At 42.3% G+C, this 15,872-nt stretch overlaps 1 protein-coding gene across 1 annotated transcript; it reads right to left on the bottom strand.

Moving 5' to 3' along the window:
• Positions 1-1,186: 1,186 nt before the first annotated feature.
• On the bottom strand, positions 1,187-15,849 carry ANAPC5 (anaphase promoting complex subunit 5). Its single transcript, XM_054219159.1, has 17 exons — positions 15,588-15,849; positions 15,407-15,486; positions 14,521-14,630; positions 13,920-14,115; positions 12,627-12,693; positions 10,753-10,854; positions 9,399-9,589; positions 8,389-8,470; positions 7,567-7,656; positions 6,446-6,627; positions 5,827-5,962; positions 5,518-5,592; positions 4,635-4,756; positions 3,352-3,459; positions 2,676-2,823; positions 1,905-2,067; positions 1,187-1,519 (listed from the first exon to the last, which is right to left on the bottom strand). The coding sequence occupies exons 1-17, from the start codon at positions 15,789-15,791 to the stop codon at positions 1,305-1,307; spliced, it is 2,271 nt and encodes a 756-aa protein (XP_054075134.1). The 5' UTR covers positions 15,792-15,849; the 3' UTR covers positions 1,187-1,304.
• Between the last annotated feature and the right edge of the window lie 23 nt (positions 15,850-15,872).

Below are 15,872 nucleotides of genomic sequence, written 5' to 3'. Positions count from 1 at the left end.
GTAAAATAGTATGTGCTCCAAACATTTTATGGACTGAACTCCTCTGATTAATAGAGCTCTGATAACGCAGCTGAGAGGGGATCAGCCACCAAAACCAGTGCTCCCATGAAGCCCACAGGGCAACCTGGGCTACTTTTCACTGTTAGAAATCTAGCTGTCGTTTTAAAGTTAGGCACTGATTATCTACCAACACCCACGCTGCAACACCAATTAACGAGATGGCTAAACTAGCACTGAACTACCCTCGTTCCAACCACATCATAGAGCTTCTCCCTTCCTGCCTCACCTGGCAGGGCTCCATCAGAGCCAGGTTTAGGTCTGGTCTTGCTTTCTCGTTGCTAACAATGCCACAGTTTAATCCAGTGCCTCCTGGCAGGGTGTCTCCAAGTGTTTACCCTAATGATGTTCAGCTTTTATACAGTCACGAGGTGAAGGACTGGCACCCCCATCCCCAAGTGTCACCCACAAAAGGTTTACGCTCACAAAAGCACGACCTCACCTGCCTTGAAATCCCACACTACGTCTGAAATGAAATTTTCTTCCAAAACGAGGATCTAATTGCTAGAAGTCAAGGGCAGCATATTGGATATTGAGTTAGTTGTGATCATCATTTGCTCGCCCATGAAACCAGAGCAGGTAAATTATACGCAGCACCTACAGGAGAACACACACGATAAAAACATTTCAGCTGAGCTGGAGCTTTAGTTCAGCATCTACTTTCCTCAGCCGCTCTTTGCACAAGGACACGTGTAACAACAATGCCGGGACTTTGCACCATTAGACCTCTCCAACTGAATCCTGTTTTTTTCCCTTCTGCCGGCACCATCTGTTTCTACAGAGTAAACAGCAACTGTAGACAGGTTAAACGCAAGGACACGTTTTAAATGAGACTCCCATTCTTTACCACTTAAAATGAGTCCAAAGAAGCTTCGCTTACATTTTCCATTATTTTTTGTACCCCAGCGTTCATAAAGGCAGCATTGACTCCGAAAATGTCACTACTAAGAACGGATATTATTTCATCGTGGCTGTGCTACTCCCCTCAGCGTGTTTATAAAGCAGTCAAGGGAGTCTTTTCTTTTTTTTCCCCCCATTCAATTCGTATTCTTAATTTCGAGCACAAAATAAAAGTAAAATGGGTGGAAACCTATGTTTTCACTTAAGTTATTACAAACAAAACGCAAAATTTGTTCAATAGAAGACCATGATTTATTGACAGATATTTTGAAACACGGATGACTGAATATAATAAAAAGACATCTGTAAAAAAACAGGCAAACAAACAAATCTCATCTTTAAATGTATCACTTGAAGGCATTGATCAAGGGGACGCCGTGTGCCGGCAGTTCCTGGTGCAACTGACGGAACAACATGGCACATTTGTTCCTTTCCTGGGTCTTGCCTAAGGTGTGGAACAGCCGGGCTTGGAAGTAGAGAACATCTCTGAGCTGCTCCTTGCAGTCCACTTTGGCAAAGTAAGTCTTGGCTTCATTTAGATTCAAGATAGCAGATTCCAAAGCTGTGGAAAAAAGGGGGACAGTCATATTCAAGATAGTATCACAATAACAACTCCAAGCAACACAGCTCAGTTCTAAAGAGCCCAATTACAAATTCCTCAGCTTTTCAAAACAATATGTGTCTTAGCAACGTGGTCTTTCAGCGAGTTTCTGTTATTCCGCCTTTGCTGCAAAATATGGGTGTGCAAGTACGCAGATAAACAAGAGTCCATTACAAACACTGCATCTGCTGAACAACTAATTCCAAATTAATTTTGCTATCCGATAACTAGGTAACACACTCTGCTGTATCCGAGTGATCATGTAGCAGGACTCCAATATGTACACCGGTTTGCGCTTCTCAACTTCTGAGCACGGTGCCAGTGAGGAGAATTGACTTCACACTACCTTCAATCTTCTTCTGTGGAGCGTAGGAAGCTGCAGAAGCCACCTGACATTTGGCCACCAAGAACATGGCACAGCCTTTGTCCAGGACAGCTCCGTGGGCCAAGACAGGTTCTATTGCCGTCTGCAGAATATTCAGGGCTTGTTCAGGAATGCCAAGGATCAGCTGAAAGAGAAATACTTGCTAGTCTAATACTGGAATCCACTGGTAAGAGCAGCTTCTTCTGAGAAGACCAACATAAACCCCATCTGTTTCTAATAACGCAATGCACCACAGACAAGGATGTAAATTTTTTTTCCCCACAATCTTCTTTTAAATCAAAACTTATTAGTAGAAATGAGTGCTCCCTGGAATGATTAGGCATGGCTTCTCCACCGCAGTCAGCGCTGACAACTGCATCTCTGCCAGCTCAGAATAAACAATATAACTGAACTCCATTACAAGCGTTATTTGTAATTCAAACACATGCCAAACCGTGCTACTAGAAAGCCAAAATACTAGCAGAAAAAATAACAAGGGAAGAAATGAAGGCAGGGCCAATTTATGCTTGTCTGCTTAATTATATGCAATAACTACACATCTTAGTACTACACACGAAACTCAACTTTCATTAACTTCCTCCCAAGATTCTACATTTAGAATATACTTCTCCAGAATCAATAATTTGATTCCAACAAGGTTGTGTTCTTAAATCTCACAGGAGGAAAAACAGTATCCAGATCCCCAGAATAAACGTCGCCCTTCAGCCCTGTGAAAACACGCATCAGACATACCTGGGAGAAAGCCAAGTTCAGCACAGTTTCGGAAGCCAAGTACTGTAGACTATACTCTCGAGAGAGGGCAAGAGCCTGCAGCAGGACAGGCAAGGCTATGGTATGACACGAAGATCTCCAGTAGAGCTCTGCTATCGACAGCAGTACGCTAACCGCAACGGGGGGGGAAGAATTACAAACATTTTCTTTTGATGAAAAACGTCCACTTGTGTCCCAAACAATCATTCCATCCATAATGGTATTGATTTTATTATGAATTACATTACTGCATATACGATAAACTTCAATTATGCTTTTCAGAGGAGATGCCACCAACATACAAAATATTAAATAACACCGTAACTACTCTGAAGATCAGCACAAAAGTCCGACTACACACATACATGTCTATTTCCTATTTATTTTGGATGCAGCATTTCCTTCTTCCATAAGTCTTCCTGAAACTTCAAAATAAGTTTACTACCTTGTAATTTATGTATTAAAGATGACTAGATTTCATTCCCACAATATTTTTAGGATTCCTCCATGCCATGATTAATAAATGAAATTATTGTGTAGTCTCCAAATCATAGCAGGTAATCTGAAGACTAGTGAAGTCTGAACACAGACAAATTGAAATGGCCGATTCTAATCACTGCAAAGTGTCTTCAAAACTCTGAAAATGAAACATTCTTACCTAATCACCATCTCAGTGTTCTTGATTTTCTGGCAGTGGATCAACAATTTCTGCAAAAGTTTGTGTGCCTCTGACATTTGATTTTGGGCTTTCAACACAATGGCTTTTCTGCCGCAGTAGGAAAAAAAAACCACATCACTGATTGTATTTTTATATTTTAGATACAACTCTGCACTTCCAAACGCAGTAAAATAGGTCTCTATTTTGTGACTTCTGTTTCTTGTAACTGCGGAATGGCATTCTGACAAAGCGTATGCATGCTATACACACCGGCAGTGGGAAAATCAGATCTCTCCAATTCCAGCTGGACAACTCACAGGCAGAAAGGATCAAACTCATAAACCAGATTTAAATAGAAAACTGGCATTGCCAAAAAACAAAGGCCAAACAGGCAACAGAAGTGGGAGGGCATGCAAGCTAGAAAGCACAAGTAATTATTTGTAAGAAAAGCAAGTACGAGGTAAGGTCGCTAAAATTGACCTGCACTAACAAGGACATGGAGCAACATGGAAAGAGCAAGGACAGGGAAACATGAAACAAATACACAGCAGCAGGGATGCATAAAAACACCCCAAACCCATACACTGAGTAGAATATTTAAAGATCAGGGAAATCACAAACAGTCCAACTCCAGAAGGACACGCATCAGGTCCCACAGCTTGAATACTGATCTTCCAGCTTACTGGCACTGGCTATGTTTTCAGGTGTTTTGCCTCATTGAAAATCAACAAGAAATTGCTTTTAACAGTTAAGTTGTATTTCATACTCACCAAATACCAAGCTTTAACCCTATGTATTTCTAACATGTCATTTCCATTTAGGAAAAAAAAAACATGTTAAGATGCGAGAAAAATCATGTTATTATTATCCCGTTTTGTAGATGTAGAAACCAGGAGACAGATGAAGCTCCTACCACACTAGAGTCGACACCAGGCCTGAAATCCCCAGTTATCTGCCATAAAATCCTGCATTGTGCTTAGGTTTGAGTACAGTTACCACAGCAAGGTATTTTGTGTTCTCACAACAGATCTCCAGCTCTAGAATAACACCGATTTCAGCAGTGCCATTCCAGTTCTTAAAATGCCCAGAGAAACAACTAGAAATGATTATTGCAGGACTCGCTCTAATGGAATAAGTACTACAGGTTAGACAAGATGACCATAATTAGTTCTGGAACGGGAAGAACATGTAAGCACACGTGACTGCCAGCAATCGTTTTGCTATATCTTTCATTATCTTCACGGGACACAGCTGCAAGCGTACGCAGATCCAGGATTTCTTACCTGTATATGCCTTCAATGCTATTAAGTGCTGTAATTCCTGCTACAAGAGAATCTGCTATATGGTATCTGCCATCATTCATGGCTCTCTCAAACTGTATTTTCTGATCAAACAGCATCCAAAGCTAAACAAAGAACATCCACAAACAAGTTTTAGAAGCTGTGCCTGCTCATTTTCTAAGTTAGAACTTAATTTTTATTTTCCCCTGTGGATATTTATGTCTAGACACAACTAGCTCCACTGTTCAATTACTGGATTAACTAAATTACTTCCCTCAACAGAAATGCTCAGGTCTGGATTAATGTTTCAATACCAAAGCTCACCTATTTGACTACATTTTAAGTAAAAAACGCTCTTTTAAATCATTACCAATGCTTTGAAACAGTAGACTTGTTCTGTAGGACCAAACTATATTTAATGCAATCTTGAACACTTCACTGTAAATACTATCTTATAGACTCATGTGTTAAGGTATTTCCCAGAGCCACACAAAACCCAGCCTATTCTCTCAGTTATTTCTGGATTGCAATATAGCAAAATACGTAGCACTAATTAAACAGAACTTTGAAGCTCCAAATCAATGCATTTAATTCCTATACGTGCTTATGAAGGAGACGTGTATTTCTCTGTCGACGACACGTCTATTTAAACAGCTTTTTCTTAGGAGCCTATGGCGAGATAAATGTCTCTCCAGTATTAAGATAACAGAGGCATCTATTTCGTGCTTTTGTAGAAAGGTTTATGTCGAACAGCTTCCCACGAGGTCATGAGCCAAGTGAAATTAGCAAACATATAGCCCAGGGCATACAGAGGGAAGAATTCAGATGCGACGGAATTCAGATCCTATTGTATCATAATTTACAGGCTAAATTATAAATATTCTACCTGCGCATGCTGACTGTTGGGAGGGAATCTTTCCTTTAGGTGTTTCAGTATTTCAGAAGCAGCTGCAAAATATCCCTGTAACACAGAAACAGCACTCTGATTAACGTACGCTGGGGCAAGCACCACTCCCCGTGATTTCAACACAACCTTCACGGCAAGAACTTGCCAAGCAAAAACCCTGTGCATTCCTCGCCCCCAGTGCAGACATTAAAGGCAGAACAAAACAGAAGTCAAGTCTCGCACTCTGTCAATAACACCCACACGTCTTCTCACCCAAATGCCATTTCTGCAAGTAGCCACAAAACTCACCTGCTCCGCATGCAGCTCAGCCAGGTGACACAGCACCACAGCGAAGGACTCGGTGTTATTCTGCTGAACGCCCACGTTCACAGCCTCCAGACTGTTCATGCTCAGCAATGTTTGGGCTTGTTGAAGTGCCATGGTGCTTGTGCAAGAGAAACAGTCTTTTTTAACTTTCAAGCAACAAACTACCACCATTTTTAATTTATGGTCTTGTTATGACAACAGTCTACATTTTCTGGTAAGCCAGGGGCCTGGAGGAGAATGAAAACTTGTAAAACAACTGCTATTCAGGAGCTCTGGACTATGCAGGTACAGCAAGTACTACACAGCGAAAGTTGCACACAGTCTAAGCACAGAGATGTAGAAAATGGGGGCACAGGAACAATTTATGCACTATTTGCCACTACTAAATGGAAACTCAATCTCTTCTCCAGTTTGAGTTTTAAAGCAACATAAGAAAATGGAAATAATTGCACTCAGCCTGTACCGAATCAGAGTCTGATTGCTTTATTTTAGTGCACTGGAGAGTCAGAGTCACTTGTTACACCTATATAAATAACTCAAAATGCATTATGTGCTAACAAGTACAGTGAGCTAACCCAAGAGTTCAAAAGAAACAAAATACCTGCGGCCGTATAATCTCCAAATGGCAGTCTTCTGTGCTATACTAATATCAATAAGCTCTGACAAGCTGTGTTTCCAGTGCAACAGATCAGAATCTTTTAAGGCATCCATTAGTTTGTTGGCAGCCTTTCCTGCAAAAGCTCTTTGCTGAACCAAGGACTGTATTCCCAGGGAAGCAAGGTACTGGGAAGAAGACAAAAAAATACCAAGAGCAGTGAAAGACAATAGAGTACACTGGGCTTGCAAATTACACGGGAGCAAGAGTTCTAAACTAAGAAAAAAATCCCAGAGAAAAAGATGTGATGTTATTCAGCACAGACAAAGGAACACTGCTCCAGGCATTTCTTTAAATACCCACTTATGCACACCCACACATGTGTGAATGTCATTTTGTTAGATTTGAAAGGTAATTTCCACTCCCACACACAGAAGTCTTAAAGAGGATGACAGGACTGGTACCTGGATTTCTCCAATGATGAAACAGCTGTGAAAACGCAGAGCCCTTCCTCCCCTTCCCCACCAAGCGGCCATGTCTGCTCTCATCTCCCAACATGAGCAGTTTAGTTCCTTTTGGAACACTCCTCTGAACTAAGAGATGGCAGATCTTGGGGAAGACAGAACTAAACATTAACAGCCAACAGATTCGGGGCACAAAACTGTCTAAGGGGAGGGCTGCCATGCAAGATTTCTCAGCTGGGACAGAGCCATACAAGTAAACTTGTGTTCAAAGCTCTGCCTCGGGCATTAGCTCTAAGTTTCAGGGAAGGCAGAGGGGTGAGAACCTTCCTTGAGCACCAGCAAATTGTGCTACGGGCCTAAGGCCAACACGGTGCCTGGGGCCATGCTGGTGGCCACACAGAGTTTTTCTGCCTGAAAAACAAACAAGTTAGAAGGAAAAAAGTGTGAGCCTTAATGCACTGGCATTAAAGCAACTGAACTCTGGTTTGTTAATATGAAGAGTAAAAATTATAGAAAAAGACAGATTTTGGAGTGTTAACATTGATTTCTTTAAATTCAGTTACATATTTTGAACAGACCAGCCACAAAACCCTATTGTGCACACTCCCCTCGCCACTTGTGTTTGTCCTAGAATAAAGTAAAGGATAAATGATATGGACTTACCGGCAAACCAAAATGTAAAGATTTGTTTACAGAGTGCTCCAGCAGAACACAGCTATCGAATATCTTCTGCTCCAAGATGTACAACCAGCTCTAGCAAGGAAAGAAAAGTTAAAATCTCGCTGCAAATAGGTAACGGCTGCAGCACTTTTAACTTCCCTTACTTTTTGCGCAGAATGCACAAAAACTCACTGGAAATAGAAAGCACTTCAACATTACTATGATACTAAGGAAACTTCTAGTAAATGCTGCACAGCAAAACGTATCAAACGTGCAGCCAGGCTGGGACACTGGCTGACAGCAGTCAGTGCTGGAGGTTCAGAGTAATGCACAGAAACCCCATAATGAGTTAATGTGGAAAGCAGTATCTCAGGAGTTTGATGCCACTGATGCCAATTCATCATACCAATCAAGTTAATTACAGAACGAAATACAGAGGAATCTAAGTCTTTCCCTCCTCCTTTCTGTTTGCTCAAAAGAAGGCCGATTACTCTGTGAGAATCCAACAGACAGTAAGGAGGAAGTTTATGAACTAATTTGCTTCTTTAAAACATACGAGACTAAACTACGGGTTTAGTACTGAGATCTCATCTGGGACCACAACTCCTGTTTAAGAAAGTAATCCTGAGTTGCAACAACACCACCCCACGGTCTCCCTGTGGTTTGTTGCTCTGGGTGACCCATCTGCTGGACAGTCACATTTAAATTACTGAAGCATTCGATGAGATACTACTGTAAGAGCAGTTCTGCAACAGTTCCCTGAGCAAAGGCTCGGATAACAGAGACAAAGGTGACTTAACCTCCGCCTCAACACAGCTACCTTACCAGGCAATGCTGCAAGCAAACATGGTCGTTCGACTCCTGTGCAATTCGGATGGCTTCCTGAAGTGCCAGTTCAGCCTGTTGGCTATCAGCAAACAAAAAGGGAGAACATATTAGTATTCCCACAGTGCTAAAAATACAGCATTACCATACAGAGGAATATTGAGCTAAATTATGCATATCGCACTCAGAAGATAACTCTGACTTAACAGACTGCTGAGAAAGCCTGTACTTTCCTCCTAGCACTTCAGCAACATATTCTAGTCTTGAGGATAATAAGTAAGACAGTATCTGCAAACCACTACAAAAATGCAATTGTAACCCCTAAGCAGGCTTTCAAACCCTGCGCGTGCCAATGTGCCAAGTTATTGTTTGAACAGGGGCAAGGTGAAGTATCTGTCCGTGTAGAAAAAGTTGTTGCTCTCAATTTTGCAGATGTCCTTCCCAACTCCAGTCCTTTTACGTGATGCATCCAGACAGCAGTCAATAAATGCAAACCATATACGGAGATGGGCAAGCCGGCTTTATCAATAAAATAACCCCCACCCCTAGGGCATTTTAAAATTAAAAAAGCACAGATGGCTTTTTATTTTTTTTTAATTACTCTTTTTCCAGATCATCAGCTCTATGTTGATTTGTATGTTAACAGAAAACCAACCACAGTTTCTTGAGAATACAGCTGAAAATAGACATTCATATCCACTGACCTTTTTGAGGTCATGGCAATTGAGAACTTAAATACCTAGGAAACAGTTGCAGCCGGACACAGACAAATGTCAACACTTACCCTGCTGTAGATGGCTCCGTCATTATGGAAACCAAATAAATGTCAAAACAAAAACAAACCAAAACAAATCAAGATTCCAAGAAACTTCCAACCCAACCCAACTATAGCTGTTATCAAATTAGAGAAAGACCCTTCTTCTCCCGAACAGATTTTCAGAATGCACATAATGCATACAGGAGATGCAACAAGATGAATTTTAGTTGTGCGGTACAATATATTGACTTACTAATGGCCAAACCGACAGTGCAGTGCAGCCAGATTCAGAGCAGCGTATCTCAGACTCCGACCGTAACCTTCATCCCCGTTGCTTTTGCTTTCTGCTCCAGTGAGAATTAAACGGTCAAAATAATGAAGGAGGCTGTGTGTTGAACTGAAGACATCTTGCACTCTGAGACTATTTAAGTAGCTTAAATAATGCTAAAAATCGAAGCAAAATCAGCTTTAACTATACATAACTATTAAAACAAAGGTTTTGTTTATAATTGCTCTGGATCTTCTTATTGAGAAAGGCTGCCCAACAAGCGCAGCCGTGAAATACTGTATGGTCAGGAAAGCGCTTGATCAGAAGTTGCAGCGATACCGCTACTACCTGTGCAGAACTTCTGTAAATCTTGGATAAATTTGGTTGTTTTCCCTAACAAGATCTTCCAAATGGTGTCCCACAGGCCAAGATTCGGCCATCAGAATTATCCCACCCAGTCTGAGACCTCTACATAGGTAGAATCCCTGTATTTATGCGCTAAGTGAGAGTGGGAATGGAGACACGACTCCCAGCAAGATACTCAGAAGCACGAGCATTTCCAAACACAGCGCAGATAGAAAGGAGATGCTAAAACTTCGTGTTTTCTTCCAGGCATTGAGACCTGTGCAGGGCAGCCCTTTACGTCAGACAAACAGAACACTGGAGAGGACATGGGGAGTTGTGAGGTCCAGCCCCTGCTGTGGCAGCCCTTTCAAGGATACGTCTCCAAACGGGAGCAAGGAAAATCCTGTCTGTCTCAGCCCAGGGCTACTGGGAGGAAGAGTTAGAAAGTAAGGCAGGAAAGAGCTGACTGGGAGCTCATGGAACTTGCTCAAGAATAAGTTGTTGAGGAACAAGGCAAATGCTCACAGCACAGGTCTGGAACCAGCTCTCAAGGGGAATTGTCTACGGCTTTCAGTATAAATTGCTACTAAGCACCAGAGGTAAAGCGAACATCAGTAAGCAAAATCAATAGATATTGCTCTCGATACTGACTTTTAAACTACGGGAGTATGAGGCCTGAAATTTCTTAGGAAAATGTGTGCAAAAAGAGATGAGTTTTAGATTTAGTTCACCAGGGATGCAGTCACACAGTCCCACCAAAATTAGAAGATTATATCTGTGCATAACGCTAGACATGTGAGGAAGTATTTAGCTTAAGTAAGATTTCTGTACCTTCAGGAGTTTCAGTCTGAATCACTAAACATTTACATGGAACTTGCTCACATTTTTATCATCTGCTTGTATTTCAATATAGAATAAATTACTCCCAAATAATCCCATCCTAGAGATAAGAAATCCCTTTACAACCATTTTGGATGAAGAAAAAGATACTTACTGCTTCAGCAAAGTCTGGATTAAATTTTAACAAGTTGTTCAATTCCTTTTGTAAAGATGCTGGAGTAAGAGCCTTTGTTTCATCATTCTTTAATAAAGAAGCCTGGAATAAAAATTGAAAAGTAAAAGTAAGATAAATTACTCAATCCGGAGGGTTACAAATGTATTTTGATACGTGCTTGTCAGTTTGTTATCTGCTTGGAGAGAACATTAAAGAAGATTTTGTAACAGCCCTGTCTCCTATGAGGCTGAAACATCAGTGGCAGTTTTATTCTATGCTATGTTACAGCATTCACTTTCCAGAGATCAAAGAGACCAAGTACAATAAAAGCTTATTCAAAGGACTGTTTAAAAGTGCTTAGAGAATTCTGTTTAAGTTTCTATTTGAAGAACTAAAATAACAGATCACTCACTGGAATTACAAATATCTTTCCACAAAAGTAATCAGGAAACTAAACGAAAGTAAATCCATAGTTTGGCAAGAAGATCAATGAACAAAAAAATAAAATAATGTAGTTACTAGAATAAGCATTACTGAATAATAAAAAGACTTCAAAATTCAGAACCCTCGTAAGCATCACGATTCCTCCACAATATTCTAATCAGAATGAGAAAAAATATTTATACACACCAGTAGCAGATACTCTACATAAATCACACCAGCTAAAAACCACAGTGTAACATAATGTCACTGCAGTTCATTCACACCTTGCACCAGATCTGGCTTGTCTTCTCATTAAATCCTAACTCTGCTCCTGGATAAGGGGTTCCCTATTCTGCATGCGTGTAGGGAGGCTGAAGTGCCGCAGCTGGAGCTGGATCGCAGGCGTCTGTGTGGCAGCGGTGCCAGCAACTGGAGTGGGGGCCACAGGTCGTAGGGGCCCATGTGTCTGTGGTGCCGGCAACCACAGTCAGTGACAGTATCACAGAGGGTGTATCACAGAGAATATCACCAGTGGGTGACCTCTGGTGAACACCAAGCTGGACTAGGCAGAAAGTTGGATAAGCAGCTTGAGATCCAAGCATTGAAACAGCCACAAGACTGGGCTGGGTATGTTTCTCTGAAGGAGACAACCGCAGGAAACTCAGGCCTACCAGGAGGTCCCAAGCCAACTGATGGAGGGACCGCAGAGCCTTTGGGTCAACTGAGAGATGCATCTGTATGTGTGTCGTGTCTTTGTACTGGAGGCAACTGGACAAGACAATCCCGGGGCCGGTTCCCTGATAAGCTGATTGTATAAGCCCAGTTTCTGGTGGAATCAAGAGAGAGGGCTCGAGCGCATACGTGTATATATTTCACACTAATGGATCTTCATCCTTATCAGTCAGAGCAGGGAACGGGGTAACAGACAGCAGGCTCAGCCTCACCACTGGCTGCGCTGGGGGTCATGGAGCTGCAGGAGCCTTGCCACTGGATTCAACCACCCCTAACAGTAAAGATCCTAATGGAACTGAGAAGTTACTTTGAACTTTTAATACATAATGTTTCGCATACATTTTAAATGCATTTTATTTTTTTAGCAAGCAATTATAAGCGTGCAGTACATTTACTGACATTCATGCCTGTGTATATTTCTGCTCTGTTTCGTATTTATCAGCTGGAATACTCAACAAAACTGCACATTTCAATGACACCAAATCTGAGGTGAGTAGTCAGAACGCAAGTGACCTTCTTAGAATCAAATATCATCATACGGTGTACATGCCTAGATAAAACACGTTTAGCCCCAAGCGTTCATGCTGAGCAACTGCATGCAAGATATCAACAAATCTTTAACGGATCTAAGAAAACATCATGTCTGACACCGTGGATAAAATTGAAGGTGAAATTCACGTTATGGATCATTTACTCAACTTTATTCAGAATTAACATACCTGCTGAGAAAGAAAATACTCTGCTTGTTTCTGGGAAAGAGGCCCACTGCAAGATATCTCTTCTTCCCTGATAAGAAGCACTCTGGTTAGAAACAAGGGCAGTGAAATAGAATACAAGAAAACACGTTTTATTAGACATTCCGCACTTTTGCTTTATAAAGTTTTATGGGATACTGGAGCTCAACAGCATGAAAGGAAACTAAAAGGAGATAACTTAATAAAGAATCAAATCTACCACATCAAAGTTAGCAAACCAAATGATTTCACACAGCTTAGCTGTAATCTCCAACCTGCAGAAACGATGGTCAATATGAACGTTACCCAAATGCACAAGAAAACCCCAAGAAAAACAGCAGATACAAGATTTAGGGTTGGCGCATTCGAAAGGCTTTGCTCTGCTTTTACTTTCTTCCAAAGATAGTCACAATGAAATGAACTGGCACTTTGACTACACGCATCGCTCCAGAGAACAGCTGTTCTGCGAGAGCAGGCAGAAGTTTATTCCACGGAAAAACAGCAACTACAGCATACAGCCAGACTCCACAAGCTGCTAACTGACTCATGCTGTAGCAGAGCATGCAGAAGCACAAGTTTGTATAAAGACAGTTTAGAAAGTATATTTTAAATACATGGATACACAAAATGCTTTTAGGATTATTCTTAGAGTGGAGCATTTCTTTATTGGGTGAAAAGTCTCAATATTTGCTTCTAATTTTTCATGTAAATAAAAGTGAGCTCTTTTATTTGGGAAAGGGTGAAAAGAGAAACCAAAAACATTAAGCTTAACTTTTCCTTAGTGAGCAATCTTTCTTTTCTGGAAGCAGAAGTGACCTGTCGAACAGCTTTAGCACATCACACGCCAGCACAACCAGTCACTCCGCAGTGGGCTGTACGGAAGGGAACTGTGGGCAGCATCTGGACTTCAGCTGGCAACTCCCTAAGAAGCGTGAGGACAGGTACCGCCATCTTCTATCAGGCACTGAGCAGGACTGTTGCCATTTACAAGTGTTACCACATGGTGGCACCAAGGAAATGGAGACGCCACCCAGCTCTGCCAGCGTGTATGAGGCTTTAAAAAAAAATACAAGATTACCCTCCGTCTCAGTATTGCAGCTGAAGTCGTTAGTGATAGGACGTGCAAGGGCCTAGACGAGCATTTGTGGAGTCTGGAAGGTTTAACAAGAGTAGCATCTTGAGCTGGACAAATCTTAAGTTTACTCTGATGTGCACAGAGGTAATCTGAAACAAGACTAATTCTCTTAAGTGGGAAAGACTTTAATATTAGTATATCACCTTAAGGGTACATCAAGTTCTTCTTTCTCCATTTTCCCCTCCAGTTCCTCTGTATTCGTCAGTTCCATGTCACTCTCATCAATTCCATTTTTCTTCTCATCATTTTGAAAGTACTGCTGAAGGGCAGTGTAAAGTTTATAGACCTGACTAAAAGAAAGCTTATTGTATGCCAAGATCATATGGCGCAGAAACAGACCTGCAAAGGAAAACACCTATTAGGACAACTGTCTGTAAGGTTTCTGCTTCAGAGAGGAGACTAGAAATCAGAATAACCAGAAGCTTAAACTGCATTATTTAATTTTGTTTAAGTGCCTCATCTCGGCATTGCAATTGATAAAACTCAATTTTGCAAGGTGTAAATCTGGTATTAATTTAGGGGCAAATCTCACAGACTATCTGATCACAGAATAACTGTTAGGATCAGTAAAAACTGCACAATATGTAAAATTATTAGTTAAATATGAAACATCTGAGCAAGAGAAAAATCACATTATACAATCTTTACACCTCCCCAAAAAGAAAAACAAAGCCTGCATCCTGAGTGAATTACGTCAATGACAGACATCACATCAAATATAGCTCATGGATGACAATTAGTTACCTACTACACTTGTTTTATGAACTTCTGGCTCTGTCCCTGTAAATGAATCTGAAAGGTCATCAAAAAATTGTTCCATATCTTTCAATTCTCCTTCTGCCATAAGTTTTAACCTAAACAGGGAAAGAAAACCACATTTTTAAGGCATATGCATCAAATAAAATATTCTTCTATTTCAGGTAAAGGTGAGTAAACACAAATAGAAACAAGTGGTAGCTAACTCATTAGGCCCAGATTTTATATTCACAAGCCAACTCAAAACATATTAAATATTAATAATAAGCCAAATACTAATACTTGGTGGTTTTTTTCTCTTTTTAAACAGTTCTTTTAATAAAGAGAACAATTAGAAAAGTTGTTATTCTTCTAACAAAACAATTAGGAGTACAAAATAGACTGATTTTTAAAACTGTTGCTGTTAAGTGAGTTAGTTAATGTCAAAACAGATCTTCTGTACCACAGAAAACCAGACGGCTTCGGGGTTTGGTTTGTGTGCCTGTTAGAAGTTAATTTATGAGAATGAAGAAAGCTGCAGAAGTACGTTTTTGCTCCAAATGTACTTTTTTAACTACACATTTTGCAGTGCTTCTGAAGAGATATCGGAGTAGATACAGATAGCACAGAGCACCCTTTATCATCTTCCACAGCATTATGGATTGTAGTGGCCGCGTTTCCACGTTCCCCACACGGAATACAGGGACCACACGACGGGCAGCGTTAACCGAATGCCGCAGGCGGTTCCGTAGCCCCCAGCAGCAGGGAGCCCGGCTGCCCGCGGCTCGGTGCCCGCCTCCGCGACCGGTCCCCGGCCCTCATCAGCTGCCCCCCCGCTTCCCGGTGGCGGGGACCCGCTGCGAGCGGGGAGGGGAGGCGCGGCCCCGGCGCCCACCTGATGTGCACGGAGCTGGCCAGGTGCGGGCAGGACTCCTCGATGGCCTTGCGCAGTCGCGACAGCGGCATGTCAGGGCCCTGGGGAGGAGAGCGACATGTCGCGACAAGCCGCAACGCCACCGGCCCCTTGGGGGTCTCCCTCCCACCCCCTCATGGCCAGACGCGGGCCCGTCCCCGACCTGCAGCAGCGGCAGCAGCAGCCGGTTGAGCCGCCGCCGCTCCAGCAGGCCGAGCTGCGCGCCGGCGCGGCCCAGCTCGCTGAGGAGGACCAGCAGCGCCATCTTGTAGGGGGTGACCCAGTCCTTGATGCCGAAGACATTGGCGTGCACCACGCCGTTCGTCATCATCGGGTTGAAGTACAGGCTCTCGTGCACGCTCGCCATGGCGGCACCCCGCGGCCGCCACCGGCCGCCGAGGAAACCCGCCTCGCCCGCCGCCCAATCGCCGCCGCCGCCGCCATCACG

This window comes from Rissa tridactyla, chromosome 13 (assembly GCF_028500815.1).
Source record: "Rissa tridactyla isolate bRisTri1 chromosome 13, bRisTri1.patW.cur.20221130, whole genome shotgun sequence".
NCBI lineage: Eukaryota > Metazoa > Chordata > Aves > Charadriiformes > Laridae > Rissa > Rissa tridactyla.
This window is presented reverse-complemented; position numbering and strand designations above follow the sequence as displayed.